A 23,929-nucleotide genomic window follows, 5' to 3' on the forward strand; every position below is an offset into this window, starting at 1 on the left:
TAACACCAATGGTTGATGGCTGACAGGTATAATCATCACATGTAAAGAAGAGTGAATCTAAAAATTATCTGTTTTATTAAATAATAAAAATTTAAGCGGTAGCCAAAGACATTCAAGGAAACTTTGTCTACTGTGACACTGAAAGAAAGGCTGTGAAAGAGGGAAAAAATACATAAATAGCAAAACCAGGTATCCAATCAATATGATTATTTTCTTGCGTATTTATCAGTCATATTTTTAATTTATATCTAGAATTAGTAGCAGAAAATACGACAGCAAAACAGTTTATTTTACCCATCTAAGAATATTGTTTCGTACTTGCATCTCACGTATGAATGAGTTCATTTCGAATGTGTTTTCGTGAATGACATACGCCGAAGATGTTCTTGAATAATGGAGTTGAACTCTCCCAACGATACTACGATTCTACTGCACAAGACCCTGCATTCCAAATGTCTTATAATCAAATTGTTGATATAATTTAAAAATCAACTTATTTCTTGCTGTTTCATTATTATTTGTGACACCCGAAATCACCTACAGCATGAGGCCCAATTGGTCCAATCGCCGTAAGACTAATAATAACTGCAAATATTTTACACAATTTTAGTTTCAATTTGATATCACTGCACATAATATGCTATAGAATAATATTGTATAAGGTGAAATTCTGTAATTAAAAATTGAATATAACTATATTAGACAAACTTTGACTGAGTTATATTCAAACACACATCATTTATCAGGTATCAGCCTCCAGAGATTTTCTAACACACAACCGTAGTGTGGCTGGCGGTCAGAATTTTTTGTTACTTGCGATCTTATGAAACATTATTTTGGGACATCAAGATTAAATTAAACATACAAAAATATGATATACAAAATCTTTATTTGATAACATAATTATACAAGATTAAATAATTTAAGATTAAGTATTAGTACGTGAATATAATGTGGACATGTTTATGGTTATAGTATATTGACCCGAATATAAGGTAACCCTTTCTCAGCCAAAAAATATTTCTTTGACATTTTATTGTATCTAAAAATAATAATTATTGTGTTGAATACAATAAATATGATTATAGAGTTTCAGGTCCTTTATACTTGGTGTTGCCAAACCTTATTTATTTTATTTAACCCTCCTCCCGCTAACGGCATCTAGAAATGCCCATGATAGTTAAACCGTTCACCGCTAAGGGCATCCAGAAGTGCCCATAAGTTTCTACCTCCGTATTTTCGTAATTCGGCGAGTAATACAGTCGAAATTTGTTTGAAAAACTAGCTGGGTTATTCCTTTACTGACATCTGTGACTTTTTTTCAATAAGACTTTTTAGATAATTCGAAATTAAGCAAAGACACATACCCTGTCGATATTGGAGTAAAACAGATTTCCAATGATTGGTTTCAAAATTTACCGCTAGTTGCTTTGCGCAATTTGCGCCGGCGCGAATTGATGTTAATGATCTCATACATGAAATCGGCTAGTGCGGTGATAATTTTCAACAGTCGATTGCTTTCGTGTTGTGATTGATACATTTCAAAGTTTTTTACGGTTTTCTATAAAATTATTATTGATGCGCCATTCTGTTAATAATTAATTATGTGCGTTAATTCTTTAAATGAAAAGTGATTTTATGAATTAAATCAGTGGTTGTAAAGTGAAAACGAAATTATTAACACATAAATAATTTAAAATTCCTATAATAAATCTTTTGTACTGTATGGAAATACATACGAAAAATTGAGAATAGGTAAATAATAATCTGTAAAATATTTAAATTTAAATTAAAAAATGTAGAATAGATTTTCAAAATTCACGGCCACTCATTTTTATTTCAAGGAAAGTGATGATTAAAATTCTTCTCATTTCAGTCGAATAAAGAACTAAGATTAAAATTTAATATTATTGTGTAGTGAATTAAAACTTTAAATTTCCTCAAAACTGTTAAGTTATAATAGCATATTTAGTGTTTAAATAAAAATGTCTATCCCTGATGTTGAATGTTTGGATTCGGACTATGAGATGGAAAGTGATAATGAAGAAGCTGCGCTAGTAGAACATCCCGACGATGTTGACGAGCCTTCCAATATAGGCAGTGATGAAGGAGTGGCTGAACCGTCTACCAGTGCAGCACTAGACAGTTTACTCCAATCGTGGACTGCGGGTCCCTTCGTGCCGATCACATACGATTTTGATAGTTTCAACTCAGGCGTTAACCCTAGTGTACAGCTCAATGAAAATTCCACAGAAATGGAATTTTTTCGTCATTTTCTTAACAAAACAATAATGAATACCATAGTTAACCATACAAATAATTACCACAACCATATGCTCAACACACAGGCCCACACTCCGAATGCAAGGATCCATGCCTGGTATGATACATGCCCAGAAGAGATGTATGTTTTTTATGCTGTATCAATGTTGATGACAAGAAATCGCCATCTCACAATTGAAGAACATTGGAGTGCTGATCCATTATTAAATTCTAAAATATTTGGCCAAACTATGATAAGAGATCGGTATGAGTTGATTCTACAAATGCTACATTACTCTGATACCCAAATTCCTACTGGAGATCGTCTTTATAAAGTGCGCTCACTTCTTGACCACTGCAGAAAAATATTCAAAGAAACAATGCTACCAAACGAAAATCTCTGCATCGACGAAAGTATCATTGTTTTTAAAGGGAGATTAATATTCAAACAATTTATACCGTCAAAAAGACATAGGTTTGGAATCAAATTATTTGTGATTTGTGATGTGGAAACCGGTTATATTTTAGACTTTATTATTTATTGTGGTGTAGAAACCGAAATAAGTGATAGTGAACTTTTGGGAATATCTGGGGCTGTTGTCACCACTTTGATGAAGGATTATTTTGGTAAAGGGCATAAACTATTTTGTGATAATTGGTACAGCAGCCCAGAATTATTTCAGTTTCTACATAAAAAAAAGACAAATGCTTGCGGCACGGTACGTAAAACACGAAAGTCAATGCCAAAATTTGATAAACTGAAGAAAGGACAAGTAAAATCTCTTAACCGTGGCCCATTGCTCGTGTTAAAATGGCATGATAGGCGGGAAGTGCATATGATCAGTACCATGCACGATGACTCCATGGTACCGACAGATAAAATTAATAGGGCCACAGGACAACCCATTATAAAACCACAATGCGTTGTGGATTATAATAAAAATATGGGCACGGTAGACAAAGCTGACATGATGTTGAGCAGCCTCTCGTGTATGCGAAAGAGTCTTAAGTGGTATAAAAAGGTTGGATTCCACATCATAGATTTATTTTTATTAAATAGTAGCATACTTTACAAAGTTATCACCGGTAAAAAAATTAGTTTAGCTGAATTTCAATTAAACGTAATCCGGCAATTAATCGAAACATATGGCAGTGCCTCAAGACCATCGACATCACAAACTACTCGTGTAGTTAATAACCCAAAAAGAATTTTAAAAACAGAACTCCTAAGACATTTACCCCGTAAAATTCCTCCAACAGTAAATAAAACAAAACCATATCGAAGATGTCGTGTGTGTATTGCTTCAACTACTAAAGATAAAAAAAGAAAAATGACGAACATTATGTGTGAAGCATGTGATGTCGCTTTATGCTCTGTGCCCTGTTTTTATGACTACCATGACAAAATCAATTTTTGAAATATAGTTAAGCCATAAACATTAATTAGGTGTGACTGAAATATGAGACCAAGTTGTAAGGAAATAATATAACAATAACGATTGTGTGCGTTCTGTGTTGGTGTTAAAAAACGTGTGAACATTAATCATCGGCGCAAGTGTCTACCACTTATCCGGTATCATAGAGGCCACTTCACTCTGCGGTATGTACTCCAAGCGTGCTTTATTATGTATGACAGAATTTCTTAAAGCTCTGTTGCTTAATTTACGATCTTTTTGTTTATTTTCACATGCTGTAAAATTAAAAGGAATGTTTTATTATAGCTAGAGCCACTCAGTGGATTTTTAGGTACATTTTTAATGACGTTTCGGTATGATTTATGAATCGTAAAAATCGCAGCGCGCCCGAACAAGTACATGAGCGAAATTATGTCGCGATAAAAAGGTTAAAAATAAGTGGCAGTCTATTATTGAGGTCAGTGCATTATACAAATAATTAGTTTATTAAAGCTATGTTTCCCAAATGAACATATTTTGTAAGATATTCAGACAATCTTTTTGTCTCTCGGTGTTAAAAATTAGTCCAGTGGTAACAAATTTAGCGGCTTCCAACAATTTGGTGCAGGTGTCGCTCTGTGGTTCGGTTCTCTGCGCAACTTGCTTGAGGAGCTGCTCGGCACATTCCCAGTGGAAGCTTGTCGCTTCCAAGATGTCCGAAAGATCATCGGTTGTCAACAGGCAGGTCAGGTGTGAGAGAGTGACGCACAGCTGTAAAAGTAATAACTTTAAAAATGATTTCTTCTTCTTTTATCTTCTATCAAAGGCAGGTGACCAAATTGCAGAGCATCTCTCTATCCTGGTTCAGTTGCATCAGATCACTGACACCTTGGACGTGGAGTCATTTAAGAAGGTTACGTAGCCAAGACAATTTCGTTTTACTGTCTTGTACTTTCCCTGCACTGTGAGCTGGGATAAAGCACACTTCTTATTGCAGAGAATATGGCATGAAATGTAGTATGAAACCTTTCTCTCTGAAGGTGGGAAATAGATTTGATCCCGCAACCTGGCAAAAAAATGTATGTTGTTTCTACAATCTAGTGCTAGGACTCAATGAGTTGGGCGAAGAGCTAACAATTGCTACTTCATAATTAAATATAGTATACAAATCCGTTAAAGTCTGAAGAAACGTGTAACAAGGCTGCAAGTCCATTACCTGCTCAACCAAATGATCCTTGTGCAAGTATTCTGTAAAGTCATCGGTGTGCCTGACGCTGTCCATGGCACCTAGCACGGAAGACCACACCTGGCCGAGAGCGGCTCCATACAGCTGACGTGTGCCGGGCGATCTTAAAGCGGCCGCCGCGTGCGACCTCACTTTCAAATTGCGACATTTTTCAATCAGGTCACAGAGGCAAGTGAAAAGGTTGATCTGGAATAATTGTCATAGTATTTATTATAAATTTTAATTTGACTTATATATTATTATAATTTTTCATAACATTAACCTTAAAAAAAATGTTTGGGAAAGGGATTTCAAAATCATCACGTTTTCAAGGCAGGCATGATGTTACATGAAGCGATGGTTTTTGCCCCATAAGTACCTGAAAAGATCCTTTAAGGTCACCAGTTGAGAATAGGCGGCAATCATATTATAATTTGCTCGTAATGTCAAATCATGTCTGAAAAACTGTAATTGAGATAATTTTGGTGTGCGAGACAAGGCCTAACGATAAGCACGCTATCCATACCATTGTGATGTATCATGTAACTGTATTAATTATATCTAATGGCCAAGTACTCCAAACGCGCCAGTCGCGGTGTTAGCACTAAAAAAGTAAATAATGGTGAATCTGGAATTACTTGTAATTTCTTAAAGTGGACAAATAATGTCTCGTTCCTCATTGTCTTTCCCAATGCATGACAAGCATTCCAGCGCACTTTCATGTTGTTCCCGTTTGAGGCGCAGAAAATTAGTCTCTCAATGGCGGCAAGAGTGGTCGACTGAAGTCGGGAATTACATTTTAAATGATTCTCGTTCAACAAAAGCATAATGTTGCCAATTGCACGAACTGCATTCATTTTTATCTGCAATAAATAACAATAACATCAATGTAGTGGTACATTGTGACTTCTATATTTTGGCCAACACATCAAAAGTCAAATTATGAAAACAAGTCGAGTACACACAAAACGAAATCATTGAATTTAAAACAAAGTCCACGTAAACTCACTCATGCAAGTGGAATATATCAATATTTGAAGCAATTTGGTTGAACATAGTTATTGCCCACTCAATTGGCATTACCAAAGGCAGGAATAGTTCTGCACGTAGCCATGATGTGCTGGTCACAATACAGAAAACCCCCCATATGTAGGGGGTTATATTGTACATTAAAACAATTCAAAATAAACGGGACAGAAAATCGAAACAAAATTTTAATAGTATAGCAAAAAAAACAGCAAAACTTATGAAAAAGATTTTTTATCCCAATTTTATAAAATAATTTGAAATCGCTGTAAATAAATTTTATGAATTTTCATGAAAATTTCGAATTAATCGTATTCGTATTAACGGGGTTTTACTGTAGTACATACTTTGGATATCGATTGTAATAGTGGGACTAATAACTTAAAAAGATGTGCAAATTGACTGGATGGACTAAGGCAGCGTCGACAGTTGCAAAGTCCATTTATATTGATTATACATAATATCATATTGATGTTTTCAATTCTATAAAACACCATTGTGTAACTAACAATCACAGAATATTATAAATGGTGTTACATACTACTGTAACACATTTTTATTCTCAGATTTTGGTGAATTATTTCAATAAATATGGAATATTATTTTCAATGGTCAAGCATACCAGGAAACCTAACCTTTTTTGTTATATTATGTTTGTCTAGATTCTAGAATGTCTTTATAATATAATAGAACAGCATTTACCTTGTCATTTTCTTTGGATGCTACAACACTTTCATGAAGAAGTCTTCCCAGCAGATTATTATCAATGGGTTCAATATCAGGATCTTCTCTATAATGATTTAATGCAAAATGTCACAAAAAAGAATTTTTCACAAAATTAAATCTGCTAGCCTGTGCGGTGTCATTCGGTGTGAAGTGTTAGACTCGTTTCACACAGGACACCTGTGTGGCGCCACCGGCGTGGCGAGATTCCACTTTTACACATAACTGAATGGGCGTGTTCAGACAGGGACACACGAGTGTCGCGTTCATTTAAATATATAGGCAGTGGCCAGATACCAGTGTCTCGTGTGAAACAGCTCTAAAGGCCGGTTCGGACTCGTTGGGTGATTTAGTCGAGTGGCGAGTGATTTAGTGATTTAGTAACTGAAAAGTATCCGAACACTACATTAGTGAGTGAAGTGTCAAAATGAACAGAGCACAACGTAACAAAGCAAAAATAAATAATTAACTATTTTTTTATTCAGCGAATAATTCACAAGATTTAATCGGTTAACTGCCGAAAGCGAACTTATTCGCCATAATTATACCAATTCTTACGTTAATTACTACCAATTAACTAATTGCGGCATAGAATTTTCTTTTTATTGAAATTTTTATAATTAAAAAAATAAATAAGTTAATAACTTCATTTAGAATGGCTATATTAGAAGAATTTGAGGAAGAAATTCTACGACAACTAATGAACTTGACTAAAAATAACTTGTTCAGACTTGTCTCGTGGCTTGTTTAGTATTTAGTGAGAGGTAGTGGGGGTCGCTAGTCGACTAAAAATAGAACAAAATGGATCGACTCGACTATATGATTTTACTAAATTACTTGACTAAATTTGCCTGTTCATACGCATTTAGTTACTAAATTACTCGACCAGTCCGGAACGGCCTTTCGTGTCCATATGTATGCTAGATGTAATATTTTTTTAGTGTTATCATAAATGATATTTCAAAGTGAAATGGATGTTAGATCCTAGTAAAGTTAGTACGATTTAACATCCAGAAGTCATTCCTTCCATGAATAGGCTGGTGTTTTGAAATCTTTGAATGTTTGAATTGAACTAACAATATTAATATTTGTGTATTAGTCACAATAAACATTTAAAATTTGATAATTTTAGCAGGCGGTTCAAAAGTTATATACATAGTTTTTAATTTTGCAATTGAAATCTGCAGATTTATTTCAAATATTACCAACGTGCAATTTTAGGAGTGGGTAAAGTGTTAATATAAGGGTTCATATTGCAAAATCGCATTCATGTTTTTAATAAATGTTGTCAGTCATTCATCCAACCCCTTGGTGCCATTGGCATACATTGAAAAAAATACCATGCATTCTTGGCCAGATACCTTCTTAAAACCACTCTCAAAAGATAACGCGCTTCCCATTATTTTATGTCCTGTTTTGACCACTTTAATATTGAAATTTTGTACGTAAGGTTAAGTTCTAGATATAAGTCAAAGATATTCACTCACAAATTAAGCAACAGGGCATCGGTGATATTAGCAAGGGCCCATGTTGCTTTGATTTTGACTGCCGGGATGGATTCCTTCAGGACCCGTAGCACTGATTCACCGCAATCGCTCAGGAAACCAGCGTCCTTAAAGCAATGCTGTATTAAATAATTGAAAAACTCAAAAATAATAAAAAAAAAAATGATTTGACCAATTATGTTGAAGAAAACCTTTACATACTATGTAGATGGAGCCCAAATACGTAAAAGTGAAGCAGAAAAAAAAGTACTACATATAAGACTAACGTTTAAATTAGCTGTGTGTGAATCATTTGTAAAAAAATTAACACTGAGTCTGTCAAAAACCATAAGCAATACAATTTTCGATAAAATATGAAACGTGCAGCTATTGTTACGAATTTCAAAACAAAAAATTAAGTTCGCCCTGCACTGGAATCAAAACCATCATAAATCGTCAGGTGTTCGAATTTAGAACTAAGCTTATTACAGTATAAAAAGTATTAAATGGTATGTCAAATGTTAACAAGTGGCGCCCACACTCAACGGACAACTTATACTGGTGGATATACAACTAAAAAATAAGAAAATTTTAAAATGTGAGTTATGACTCTACGTAACTCAATTATTTACATCCACAACCACAAAAATGGCATATATTATTATAAATATTTATTATATTACCGAAATATTGACTGCCAAAGATAATCATGTCAATAATATAGTAAGAATTGTCTACTAAGAGAGGGCGCTACATTGATCATATCATTCAGTCCTTTTCATACCATCGGACGGACACTGGAAGATTCATTTAACAATGCCGCCAGGTTTCAATGGGCCAACTTAGAACACATAAATTTTCTGTGGCTACAATGACTACCAATTCTAACCACACAAAAAATGCTCCAGAAATCCAGTGATGTTATAATAAAGAATACATAACGCTCCCTCTAGTATAGTCGAAGCTCTATGAATCTGACTGATCTGATAAAAATATACCTCTCTCCAGTGATGGTACATGATGCACACGGCAAGTGCTCTGACGGCGGCGGCGCGGATCGAAACATCTTCATCGCCACTGGATCCCAATAATAAAGTCGCACAGAGCAATTTTAGATTTTCCTAAATGGGATGACGAAACAATTCCTTTAATTATTAAATTGTTACGATTAATAAATGAATAGACACTATTTTATTTTAATGTTACTAATGCAAGAAACAGAGAACAACTAATTATTAATAAATTACTAATTACTATCTTTTTAGTGCTTTTCATATAATACATAAAGTGAAATTTACCGGTAGGTGAACGAAGGTCTTTTCTCCAATACTGCTGATGCAATCACATGCGATGGCTCTGGCGGGTGCGTTGTGCTCCGACTGAAGGATCTCCGTTAAAGATCCTCGCAACAGACTCGTCCAGAAGAATAAACTGTCAGACAGGCTTAAGACGCCAGGTGATTCATCTGGAAGAAATAAAACATAAAACTGAAATGTAGTTTGGACAGTTTTCATCAGTATAAACTTTGAACACCTTTTTTGATGGTTACTTCATCGGTTATTTAATTGTAAATGCATGCACCGTGCAGAATTTGTATTCATTGTAGAAATAACAACACGCTCATCATGTTACATACATCATTTTCCAAATTCATCGACCACCAATAATTATTGGAAAAGCTTGCCAATCATTTACTCTACTTAGTTGGTGTTTGCATAGATAATCAGTAATCAATACAGAAACTGTATTTACTATTTCTGTTTGCAATGTAATTGTTTGACAGCTGTCAGCGTCAATAACTGCACGGAACAACAGTAACCCAGCTTGTTAGTCACTAGTCAATATTTACTATCAATAAAATACACCAACTAGTGATTACGCTGACTTATTTAAATAAGTGCTATTGTGCATGCGCTCCATAAGAAGCTTTGGTTAGGAGGAATGCACACATATGTGTATAGTCTTATTTGCCACTTTGACAATGTATACCTAATCAGTTAAAAAAATCAAGTTAACTAACCCAGCTTTTGCATAGCAAATCCCATAGCGCTGACACACTTTGAAGCGTGTAAGCAAACATCCATGACAGGATCTCGCAGAGCAGAGGAAAGCATGATGGTCATGATGCTCACCAACGGAGACAGAAGCTTCTGGAAATGTTGCAAAGCAATCGCCGACAGCACCTGCAGAGATTCCACTCTGATTGGAATCAACGCAATTTTACAGCTCTGTGAAAACAATTGACAGATTTATAAAAAAATACTGTTTATTAGTCATGGGTTCGGTTTTAATGTGTGTTTGAACCAGAGCAAATGGGGAAATATTATATTTCTCATCAAAAGCTGTATAAGTGATGTTGGTTTATATGGCAGAGTAGAATTATATGTACCATACTTATAGTGGGTTATATTGTAAGTTGTACGAAAAAAATTTCACTGTGAGCTTTCTATCAGAAAGAGATGACCGTATACTTTACGGTCTCCAATTTTATTAGAGTCAATATGAACATTAATTCAATTTACATAGCTGATTTTGACAAAAATCATGAATTCAAGAATGAAAACCTAACCTAACCTAACAAATAATCCAGTATATCGGCTAATTTCAAAATTTGTTTCCATCTGGCTTCATGTAAAGTGTAAACCGACAAGAACCATGTTTTATTTAGATATGAATTTTATGTCAGTACTATACGACCCAATGAGGTAGGACAGTCTTGAATATACGACCATATATTTCCGATACAACATTTCATGGTGAAGTGTGTGTGATACGGCAAATTGCATACGTACAAGTTTCCGGACACGCTTATAGGGTTGCAAATACTTAAATGAATTACAGAATTTTATGCTCGAATAGAAAATTGCCAGATAAGAAAAACAGTCAATTCTTTCAATCAGCAGTAAATTAACAATACGTAGATTATATTACAGAAATAAACGAAAACATAACTATTACCTCCATTTTTCCATTTTTAAATGTCCACCCTAAATTTAGAAGGCATATTTCCACTAGCCAACTAATCTTTTCGATAGTTTCAGGTAACACCGTGAAGTCAGCCATGTTAATCGTGTTGCTATTCAATAAATTAGATGCAATCTGGCTCTCAGGAATTATTTCCTCTTCAGAATCATTATCTGAAAATTCACTATCACTGCAGACTGTGTCTTGGTGTGTTTTTTTAATTACGCTGTGAGATTTAGACTTTTCCTCATAAATGACTTTTGATGAGGTATCTGCGGCGATTATATTTGACGTGTATGAAGTCAGAAGCATATTCATTATTTCTGGAACGAAGGGATCAACTGACACAACGCATCCCATAACAATCAGTGCTGCCACCTGAATTGTCCAATCTGAAATTAAGAAATATCACATTTAAGCAAGCTAACCAATCGACAAGTGTAAATAATAATTGTACCTGTTATCAACCGCAAACATGACATGTTGGATTGCTTTGATTTCAAATCAGTCGACTAGCGATGTAAATAGCAAGACATTGACAATAACAAAACAGAAATCGCCAGTTGACATTTGAATTTAGTACACCATACATTCAACGCATCAAAGACAAGCCATAATAATAATATGTATGTAATTATATATTCCGTATTTTGGCTATTTTGTCTTTTACGTCAAATATATCATGGAGACTATGTGAATGTGTCGTTGTGAGTATGCGGAGAATCTTTAATGGAAGTGAAGATGTGATGAAATACATTGATGTTGAGAATTCCGGGTACAGTTTCCCATCACAATGTAAATGAGATCACAAAGCAATGTAAAATGTTTAATTTTTGTCGCATTTGGACACGTTAATCTAAATCTAAATTTATCTAAAATGGGCTGTTATTCATTACAGATACATCACTCTGGTTTCAGCGTAGAAATACAACAATAACTTGACAGATTCTGATGTCAGCTTTATTTATGCCATTTATAAATAGTCACCAGTAAAGTATACCTTTATGAGTCAGAAGTTTCTTCACATTCTTAACGATACCAATGAGCAACGTCCCATCTAGTTTCTTGTAAGGCGTAGCCTGGATGCAGGCAACCACACACTTGAGAGTCACAACCAACACCCGAACCGATCTTTCATTGGACAAAGAGTAGCAAAGCAGCGTGTGCAGATTTTCTAGGGTGTGGCCCAAAGTCACAGAGAACGGGGTGAATGAAGTCATTGCTCGTTTACTGAAAAAAGCACATTATAAGAAATTTATAATGCAGCTCAAAAAACTTGGACTATACTGAAGTATTACAGCAATGAATGGCATTTCTGACAAGTTAAGGCCGGTACGGACTGGGCGAGTGATATAGTAGAGTGGCGAGTGAATTAGTGAATTAGTAACTGAAAAGTGTCAGAACACAGTTCATTAGTGAGTGACGCGTCAAAATGAATAGAGCGTCGAGAGCGCTGAGCGACGGATATTTCAAACGGACACCATTCGCGCGACACGAGAGTGCTGCCGTCTGTCGTAACTTCAAAAATAATTCAAATTACACTATGCAAAAACGGCGTTGTTGAATTAAATCGATTTATGCTCCAAATTCCTATTGATACTAATGATGAATACTAATTTACATAGGATACCTACCTATTATATTTTTGTGGTTGCATAAATTTTTGTATGCTTACCTATGTATTTTTGTAGTTTGTTTAGGTAATAAATAGGTACTTTATGCACAATATTAAAACCACACCAGACATCTATCGAACCGCCAAAGAAATGTCTTACACATTCCCAAATGTAGAAATATTTTTTTAACAATCCCCTTATCTAACGCATCAGGTGAAAGATCGTTTCTGTTTTAAAGCGTGCAAAAAATTATTTGAGAAGTACTATGGGAGAAAAAGATTTAATTTTGTATATAGAGCAAGAAATTTTAAACCGAATTGACACTGCCAAAATAATTGACGAATTTGCAAGACGAAAATTTATTTAAAACATGTTTTTTTTATTTTATTTCTATTACCTTTGTTATATTTTATGTTAATAAATTAATGAGTGTTTCTACGCATAAAACTTTTTTTCTAACTTGAATTTGGGGGGCCCGAAATTTTTACCGCTCAGGGCGTCCGCTTGACTTGATCCGCCCCTGATTTTATGCTCCATTGTCCTTACTGACTATAAAAAATATAAACAGATGATAAATGAATATAACTTATAATTATTATTCTTATGAACACTACGATAATGTGTACCTACCTACCTACGTCTTTACCTACTTTCAATAACAACAAGTTTTCTGTGAAATATTTCCATTATTTATCAAAGTTTTAATCAACAAATTATCCACACTACCTACTGACATGACATAATATCCTTCATACTGAGTGTACAATGTACCTAAACGGAATAATAAATGAATATAATAATTATATATAATAATATAATATATATAATAATCATAAGATAATGTGTACCTCTTTACCTATCCTCAATAACAACAAGCTTTCTGTGAAATATCGCCATTTATCTACGGATCTATCAACACACGTTCGCGACTTTTTGTCGCATTGAAGTATAATAATATAAGTTATGTTTTTTCGTGTAGTAATCTTTGTTTCAACGCTGTGCCCATAGATGTTATAAATATAGCTGTGCCATTCCTACGGCAGCCGACAACTAATGCACTCGCCTGTTCAGACTTGGTTTGTGGCTTGTTTAGTATATAGTGAGAGGTGGTGGGGATCGCTACTCGCCAGAAATAATAGAATAAAATGGATCGGATTGACTGACCATTTTACTAAACTACTGGACTAAATTTGTCTGTTCAGACACGGTTTTTTACCAAATCACTCGCTACTTCACTAAATCACTGGCTCAGTCCGAACAAGGCATTATAGTGTGGTAGAATAGATAGTCAGTATAACCACAGATAATTAATACTTCGTAAATCGTTGAACGAAATCACGACAGCATTGTATATTATAATATAGTAGTCATACATACTCAGTACTAGACATTTCAGTAAATTCGTAAAACATGCAATTTTTGTGGTTTATCTTAATAGAAGTTGTTGGTTATAGTTTAGTGTATTTGGATGCCTTTCTATGTACAATAATAATTGACGTAGTCTGTCTTCTCACAGATTATATTAATTTAAGGGTACATGGCAAAAACAGGTCATTGACAAAATGATAATTATGCAGAAGAGGCATAAAGAAGAATGAAATTATTATTGGTTGGAAAATGGGTTTAATATTAAGTAAAAGTATTTATATGTTGATTTCTCATTTATTTTGAAATATAATGAAAGTGAAAATAGCGATGAATTTGTGATCAGCTCGTTTGTGTTTAGTTTATGATGCAATGAGCCCGTATTTGTACAGTTTTATACAGAATGAGCTGATTTTTGCCTTGACTACACTTTCTTCTCTCTTCATTTATGAAGCAATGAAATCGATTTTGGTAGTTTTAATGATACCATTCTTGAGCACTTCCTCTGTTGAACAAATTGGCATTTAAATCTCAAAAATGAAAAAATGCGATGAGCCAGTTTTTGCTGTGTACCCTTTAATTGTATTAATGTGTGAATGTTTTAGTTTCGGTACAAGTCGAACATCGAGTTACAAATTCAAAAATACATATCAGTAGATTTGTAAATAGGGATTAAATCTGCCATCCACCAAGTTAATATAACCAACGATAACTGTTTCTTGAGAATGTGAAAATGTTTGTTACTGTGAATATTTTTATTCTGTCTCAAACACCCTGCCGCTATATGAGTGAATGAATAAAATTCAATGTTGAATACATACCTAGTTTCAGCTTGAGCGAGATATGTCCTGGAGACAGTAAGCAATGAGAGAAGACTGGTAAGAGCCGCAGCCCGCCCAGATGCTGTGGATTCTTTCTGAACACAGAGGGCCAGCCCTCCACCGCCGTGTCCATGACCTGAACTCGCCCCCGATATATCTCCGGGAAGTAACGACCACCAGTAGCCGAATATCACATGCTTCTCTGATGACTACAAGTAGAAAATAATAGGATAGGTAATATTTTATTGTATCACGGCAGTGCAGTATTATGTCAAAGTGCATGTTACTAATTTTTCTACCATTTGAAGTTATATAATATTATTATGGTTTTTGATTTACCACTCACTAGGAAAAAACTATTCCATAGATATCCCTAATAATAATACATGTCCATACTCAATTTGTTAAATATTTACAGCTTTCAATACAGAAATGAATCAAAAGTAAATATATATATAATAATGATATTACATCACTTGTCTATGACTTCTCAATGGAGCTATCGTGAACATGAGATTTAATTCAAATTCATAAAAAGTATGTTTCACACAACTAGTGGTTAGCTTTAATAGATGAAGTCGATAAATTAATTTGATCATTTTATATTATATTGCAGTGGTATTCAAACTGAGACGAGAAACTTCCTTTTTACAAACTAATAGCGCCTGTACTGTCGATTGTACTGTAATTACTGTCGGCAATCGTGCTTATTTTAAACTATCATGACAATAACTGTTTACATGTAAAAGTGCTGACTGTCTCTCCAATCCCATTCTTCAAGAGTAAGCGAGACGCGAGGTTGTCATTTTATACTACTATCTGACAGGTCGTATTGAAAATCGGTTAAGCTCAAAATGAGTAGTTCATTTTTTTACCGGCATGTTCGCCCCTATCGCTCTACTGCACAGGCGCAGATCGAAAATAATCTTACTTGCGCGTAATAAATCATCACAATTCGGAAGTTTCCAAACTTGTTTGATTCATGGACGCAATCTTGCCAACTGCATGATAATACATGTTTCCCCATACATTTTCTTACTGTGCACAGTAAATCTATGCACGTGTAAACGGGGTGGGGTATAAGGGTAGGTAAAGTCGTAAAATAAAGAATTTGAAAACCACTGTTTTAGAGGAACTCCTAAATCAATAAGCTACTTAAGGCGATGTCTTTGCCTAAATATCACATATAATGTGACTTTTACGCCATTTATTTATATTTAAAGGCATCTACCATGAATTTCTAAAAATCTGTTACTAAAAACTTTGGTCAGTTTCAACCAGATGGCAGTGAGTTACCATAACTAATTTTAAAAGTAAATTAAAGTTGCCAGTGGAATGGAATTCTAGATGAAAAAAATTGCTAGACAAAAATCAAAGAGATTGAAAGACTGGAGAGGGAACACGCTATCATTTATGTACTAAAAAATACGAATCGGAGAAAGACAGTTGGTAATGTTGGTATTCTGGAGCTACTTCAAGTTCGTGTGGTAAAACAACACGGCGGATATGATATTGTTATTCTTTTACGTAATTATTCGGTAAAAAAATGTTTATTAATGGAAGAATACAAATGAGTAACAGCATTTCGGAACAATATGCATACTATTAATTATTTATACATTGATAGTTTTTCCTAAAAGATCTTTTACAATAACAATTCAAAACTTTTACATCAAGCGTCAAATGGTTGTTTATTGCGAAAAATCCAGGGCCGTATGCATAATATTATTTTGAACCCAAAATATACGATGTCTTTTTCAAAGTAAAAACTGTTAGTGCTAGTTAATGACATTCATTATTTACATAGATTTTATATTTCATTTCAGAGTTAAATATATTTTTAAGAATACCAAACAAAAAATTGTATTTATATGAAGTATGTAATGGAGTATATGTAGCAATTTTATAATGTTATAGGTATAAATAAAATTATTTCAGATTTCCGAAAAATGAAGTTCTTCGGAAATTGTGGATTGATGCAGTCGGGCGGGAGAGCTGGGTGCCATCTAAATATTCATTACTGTGTGGGAAGCATTTCTCGGAAATTGACGTTAAATGAGTGTTAAAGTTAAATGAGTGTTAAAGTTAAATGAGAGTTAAAAAAGTGTGTTAAATAGATAAAATATTGTAATTAACTATAAAATCAAATTTTCAACATACCTACCTGTATTTTGTCTCTAATAGGTTTGTATAAACAAGTAATTTTATACACAATATGTCAAAAACGAACCCATGTTATATTTTTATTTCATAAAATATTTTCAAAATACACATGTGTAAATATGTAGGTAATATAATAATTTTTATTTGTTTGTAATTAACTGTAATTATTTGTGTTATTTATTTAACCGTTTTATCTAAACAATAATGCTATGTTATTTTATATAGAACAATATGTAAAAACAAGACCATATGTCTTATTCCAATATTTAACCATTTGCTATTAACTGATTTGTGTATAATTTTTCGTAATATTATTGTGTTTTTTGTGTTATTAAAAATAAAATACTTACATCCATTTGCATTATTTTTTCTTACCCTGAATCCTTATAAAGTTTTTATTGCGGGAACTTTTTATAATGAAAATACGTTTATCATAAATTGGTTGTAAGCTTGTGTTGATAAAAAAAATACTCAGTGGGGCGTTTTTATGTCCAAGTATGGCCCATTTGCAGCAAAGTGTACCTAATTTCAGAGAAGTAGAACTTTCTCTCACAAAACGAGTACACACTGACATTTGTGTGCTACCTCTGGGGGAGGAGTCCAATCTCTTTGACAAAAATTCATTTACATATTATTTAAGAATATAATAATATATTCTAATATAACCTCTTGAGACCCGAGGGAGAACCAGCCATCGAAAAAAATATTTCTTTGATTTTATGGAAGAGAAGTATTAGTCTATTAACAAAAAAAAATTTTTTTAAGTTTTTTTTATTTTATAAAGTAAAATATACTATATGCACATACCAGGTCACACTGCAGATGAATATTACCTACTCTATAAACTTAGGGAAGGTAAAGAAAACAACTTGTTCATAGGAATGGTCAATTTTAATAGAACATTACACAATAAAAACAATACAAAAACATTATAAATAGGATAATTAAATATATTTACACTTAAAATTAGTTAAAATTATGAAATAAAACCCTAAATATGTACTTTAAAATTGCTTTGAGCTGCATCCTATACTGTGTGATACAGCTCAAAGCAAAATTTTGTGCACACGTATATATTGCATTTTATGCAAATATACCTGGTGCGGGACTTGCATCCAGGGTATCTGCACACGGATGCTGAATGGTGGCCAACGCTGTCCAAACGTACCTCAGCGATCGGTTGGGGGACAACCGTTCTCCTGCGAGCTGGTGGCTCTGTGTCTACCTGCGATGTCGACATGTTTCTTGGCCGACCTCGTGCTGGCAGTGTTAAAATGTTGGCTACCCGATCTTCATACCGAATCATAGCTTTCGCTAATCTGATTCAGTACGACAACAGTCCCATAATATCCTTTCAGGGTACATTTTCTAGTTTACAATTCCGCATATACATTAGCCAACAGTTTACCACCGCCAAGTCCACAAAGTGGTTAAAAACCCTCACAGGCCATTTGCATGTCTTCATCGCAGTCCTGTAATAAGCAATTATCCGATCGCAAAGATCAATGCCACCCATCGACATATTGTAGTGCTTTACAATGGCCGGCTGAGTGGCACTTATCTTCCTCTTTACTTCCTTCGACCATCGCATGCAGGTACCAACAGGAGTACTGCCGACCGCAGTGGAAAATAATAACACGGATTTATTATCTTTCCACTTGACTACACAGACTTTGTCATCCTACCGAACCTTCTCATCCCAATCTCCCCTCTGCATTGCCTTATCGTTTTTTTAATTTCTTAATCATATCGCCGATTCTATTACTTCTGACAGTTCCAGTTAAGAATATTTTGTCTTGAAGTAACGAATCGGCGAGCTTCAAACTAGTGAAAAAACGATCAGTATAGACAATGCAGGAGGATTGGGGAGAGTCCGGCAGAGTAACTTGACCACACTTGCGCCCAGACCGAACTGCTTCATATCTCCATCTGATACCGTTCCCTTCCCTACATATATGTGAAAATCTATCACTAATCCATCTCTGGCCGCGAGAACAAAATTTTTAAGGCCTACAGGATTTGGCTTGTTAAGCACAAATTGCCTGTGTCTACAGCGGCCAGTGAACGGCATCATTTGCTCGTCGATGGAGTTATGAGCAGGTCTGGGCAAAGTATGGCATTTTTTTAGAACCTCACTTAAAAAGGGACTAATCTTCCAAAGTTTATCTGTGCAGCCTGTGCGGTCAGCAGTGTTATCTGCAAAATGAAAGTGATTCCGCAGTTCGAAGTACCCGTCTCTGGGCATTGCTTGATTAATGATTGGAATGCTTAGATCATAATACCAGTACATTCGAGTCTGCGGAAACCTTAACCCTTTGATTAGTGAGTTAAATATTTAGAATATACATCTCGGGAGTGAGTTAATTTTGAAGATTTTCTTTTATTAAGTATTTTATTTTGGGTTAATTTACAAGTTTTTAGAATATTTTTTTATTATGTACCTACTATTACTATTTTTATTTCACAATACATTATAGCAGTGCTTCCCAACCAGTGCAGCAACAGCACAGTATAGTAAAAGCAAGGTCAGTTGTTCTCAACATTTTATAAAAATATATTTTTATAAAATATATATTTTTATAAAACTATATTACTACTTGGATAGTAAATTATAGTCAAATAAATTCAGTGGCTCTCAACATTTCATAAAAATTTTTTTTTTTAAAAATTACCTCAGACTTTCCTCGAATGATTATTATTGCACCTTTTATAATTATTTTGATTGCATAATAAATTTAATTTCTTATAATTCTAAATTTGGTTGGATAGTAAGATATTGTAAAATAAATTCAGTGGTTCTCAAGATATTATAAAAAGATATTTTTTTCTAAATGCACCTCTTATATTTTGTTCCAGCGATTGTTATTCTACTATAATTTATTATTTCGATTATATAGTACACTATAGCAAACCAGCGGTTCCCATTTTTTTTTGTGCTTATAAGAAATTTCTTTTTTTCAAATGATTAGATATTATTATACTGTTCTTAGTTTGATTGGATAGTAATATAATGAAATAAATTTAGCGGTTCTCAACATTTTATAACAAGAAATCTTTTTCTCAGTTTACCTCACAATTTTTTTCAAGCATTATTATTTTGCCCTGCTAAGTAAAAAGACAGTGTTTGCGGTAATATACTATGACTATATTTCGATTACATAATAAAAATCAATTTCAGTGGTTCTAAACATTTTATAAAAAGATTTTTTTCAAAGTTTATCTTGCACTTATTCCGATGGTAATTATTATATATTATAGTAGTTATTTCGAATGCGTTATAAACTATATAGTAAATCAATCAGCGGTTCTCAACAATTTATATAAAAAAAAAAAAAATCTAAATTTATCCCGCACTTTTCCCAATGGTAATTAGGTCTCATAAAAAATATTTTTATTGTGTAATAAACTATAGTAAATCAATTGCAGTACATTTTATAAAAATATTTTTTTATCTAAATTTATCTCACACTTGCTACTCTTGTTTTTCTTACATAGTAAAATATAGTAAAACATATTTTCTGACTCTCATCACCAAAAAGAATATTTTTATGTTGTAATATATTGCAAAAGAAAGTAGGTATAGATAAAGTCTTATTATATAAACTCACCTAGGTAGATACTTGAAATATATCAGTCTGTTCAACAGTTTCTGTCTTGCACGAGTACACTATTTATCATTGTTATGCATTTATTGTTTACACTTTATCATAATTTTATTAGAGGTTTTTGAAATGACAGGAACAACTTTTTCATAATTGAAATTTAGCAGGGCAAAATAACAATCAATGAAAAAAAATGTGAGATACACTAAGAAGAAGATTTCTTGTTATAACATGTTGAGAGCCGCTAAATTCATTTCATTATATCCAATCAAAATTAGAACAGAATAATAATAAACATTTGAAAAAAAATTAAATAAAGTACAAAAAATGGAAACCGCTGGTTTGCTATAGTCTACTATATAATTGAAATAATTATAGTAGAATATCAATCGCTGGAACAAAATATATGAGGTGAATTTAGAAAAAAAAATCTTTTTATAAAATCTTGAGAACCACTGAATTTATTTTACAATATTTTACTATCCAACCAAAATAAGAATAGTAAGTATAATAATAATAATTGTAGAAAATTAAATTTATTATACAATCAAAATAATTATAATAGGTGTAATAATAATCATTCGAAAAAAGTCTGAGGTAAAATTATTTAGAAAAAAAACATTTTATGAAATGTTGAGAATCACTCAATTTATTTGACCATAATTTACTATGCAAGTAGTAATATAGTTTTATAAAAATATATCTAATATATAAAAATTAATATTTGTGTGTTTGTTTGTTCGTATTTAATGCGCAGCCATACCGTTCATCCGATTGCAATAAAACTTTGTAAACTTATTGCTTGCACTTGCGGGAAGAGTATAGGCTATACTAATATATAAAAATGAATGTCTGTCTGTGTGTCTGTCCCGTATGCGTTCCTATACCATTCATCCGATTGCAATGAAATTTTGGTAAGTGGTTGCATGCACACCCATGAAGGTTTCTGAATTAGAAAAATCATCATCTTCTTCTTCTTCTTCATTATATTTTCTTTTATTCGTATGGTTCCTATACCATTCATCCGATTGCAATGAAATTTTGGTAAGTGGTTGTATGTACACCCATAAAGGTTTCTAAATTAGAAAAATCTTCATCTTCTTCTTCTTCTTCTTCTTCATTCTATCTTCTTTTATTCGTATGGTCCCTATACCATTCATCCGATTGCAATGAAACCTTCGTCAGTTGTTGTGGTAACACCCGCAATGGTTTTTGAATTAGTACAACCATCTTCTTCTTCTTCTTCTATTCTATATTCTTCTATTCGTATGCCCTATTCCATTCATCCGATTGCAATAAAATTTTCGTCAGTAATTGTGCCAACACCCGCGAAGGTTTCTGAATTAGTACAACCATCTTCTTCTTCTTCTTTTTCTTCTTCTTCATTCTATCTTCTTTTATTCGTATGGTCCCTATACCATTCATCCGATTGCGATGAAACCTTCGTCAGTTGTTGTGGTAACACCCGCAATGGTTTTTGAATTAGTACAACTATCTTCTTCTTCTTCTTCTTCTTCTATTCGTATGCGTTTCTATTCCATTCATCCGATTGCAATAAAATTTTCGTCAGTAATTGTGTCAACACCCGCGAAGGTTTCTGAATTAGTACAACCATCTTCTTCTTCTATTCTATCTTCTATTCGTATGCGTTCCTATACCATTCATCCGATTGCAATGAAATTTTGATCAAGTGTTGTGCTCACGCCGCAAAGGTTTCTGAATTGTTACAACTATTTTCTTTTTCTTCTATTTGTATGCGTTCTTATATCATTCATCCGATTGCGATGAAATTTTGACCAGTTGTTGTGAGTACGCCCGCAAAGAGTTCTGAATTAGTACAACCATCTTCTTCTTCTTCTATTCGTATGCGTTCCTATACCATTCATCCGATTGCAATGAAAATTTGATTAAGTGTTGTGTTCACGCCCGCAAAGGTTTCTGAATTGATACAACCATTTTCTTCTTCTTTTTCTTCTATTCGTATGCGTTCTTATACCATTCATCTAATTGCGATTAAATTTTGACCAGTTGTTGTGCGCAAGCCCGCAAAGGTTTTTGAATTAGTACAACTGCCTTCTTCTTCTTCTTCTATTCGTATGCGTTCCTATACCATTCATCCGTTTTTTTGGATCCATCCGGAACTTTGGTGAGTTGTCGTGCGCACGCCTGCAAAGGTTTCTGAATTAGTACAACCATCATCTTCTTCTTCTATTCGAATGCCTACCTACACCATTCATCTGATTTCAATGAAACTTTGGTGAGTTGTCGTGCGCATGCCCACGAAGATTTCTGAATTAGAAAATCATCTTCTACTTCTATTCGTATGCGTTCCTATACCATTCATCCGATTGCAATGACATTTTGATCAAGTGTTGTGCCCTTGCCCGCGAAGGTTTTTGAATTAGTACAACCATCTTCTTCTTCTTCTATTCGTATGCGTTCCTATACCATTAATCCGAATGCAATGAAACTTTGGTGAGTTGTCATGCGCGTGCCCACGAAGATTTCTGATTTAGAAAATCATCTTCTTCTACTATTCGTATGCGTTCCTATACCATTCATCCGATTGCGATGAAACTTTTGTCAGTTGTTGTGCGCACACCTGCGAAGGTATCTAAATTATTATTATATAAAATACAAAGTTTGTTGTTTGTTTGTTCCATCCAATTTTGATTTTTTTTTTACTACATATTAATAACATTAATAACGTTTTCATATTTTGGATTCGATTTTAATTTAGTGTTCTTATGTTTGACCTTTACTCCTATTAGAATTATTTTCATATTGCCATATTGTATTACAAAGATATTTTAATATTAAAAAAATAATTACCTATTATTATTTTTCAAATATCTAAGACAAATATAACCACGAAGCGACCCTGTGCGAAGCCGGGTACTTCAGCTAGTATTTTATAAAAATTTATATTTTTATAAAATGTTGAGAACAACTGACCTTGCTTTTACTATACTTTGCTCTCGCGACACTGGTTGGGAAACACCGCTATAATATATTGTGTAATAAAAATAGTAAAAAATAGATATAAAATGGCAAAATCACAAAATAAATAATATCGAATAATTATTATCGCGATCCAATTTCAATGCATGCAATCCGACTTCAAGCAAAAAACTTAATAATAATATCCAAATATTTTGCTAAGGGTTGTGCAGAGGGTGAGGTTTACCTAAAATCGGCATAATATTTGAATCTCTCTTGAGTGATTGAAACAACGATACCTAATGACCCGAAAGCAATCAAGCTGTCAACAAGTGTGAAAAAAA

General features: G+C 33.5%; 1 protein-coding gene across 3 annotated transcripts in view; it reads right to left on the reverse strand.

Moving 5' to 3' along the window:
- Nucleotides 1–871: 871 nt before the first annotated feature.
- LOC147073686 (HEAT repeat-containing protein 6) overlaps nt 872–23,929 on the reverse strand; it is a 46,110-nt gene continuing 23,052 nt past the window's right edge. For 2 of the 3 annotated variants that reach the window (XM_085944133.1, XM_085944131.1), the window contains 11 exons: nt 14,881–15,089; nt 12,079–12,308; nt 11,073–11,470; nt 10,135–10,342; nt 9,413–9,579; nt 9,113–9,235; nt 8,118–8,242; nt 6,610–6,697; nt 5,520–5,744; nt 4,873–5,088; nt 4,026–4,427 (listed from right to left, as the gene is read on the reverse strand). In XM_085944133.1, coding sequence (XP_085800259.1) covers nt 4,170–4,427; nt 4,873–5,088; nt 5,520–5,744; nt 6,610–6,697; nt 8,118–8,242; nt 9,113–9,235; nt 9,413–9,579; nt 10,135–10,342; nt 11,073–11,470; nt 12,079–12,308; nt 14,881–15,089 — 2,247 coding nt within the window. In that variant the 3' untranslated portion in view covers nt 4,026–4,169. Of the gene's footprint in view, nt 1,143–4,025; nt 4,428–4,872; nt 5,089–5,519; nt 5,745–6,609; nt 6,698–8,117; nt 8,243–9,112; nt 9,236–9,412; nt 9,580–10,134; nt 10,343–11,072; nt 11,471–12,078; nt 12,309–14,880; nt 15,090–23,929 lie in introns of those variants that run through there. The other variant, XM_085944132.1, reaches the window with a different exon arrangement.

This window comes from Rhyacophila brunnea, unplaced genomic scaffold, assembly GCF_057557595.1.
Source record: "Rhyacophila brunnea isolate RB1 unplaced genomic scaffold, BYU_Rbru_1.0 scaffold_17, whole genome shotgun sequence".
Classification (NCBI taxonomy): domain Eukaryota; kingdom Metazoa; phylum Arthropoda; class Insecta; order Trichoptera; family Rhyacophilidae; genus Rhyacophila; species Rhyacophila brunnea.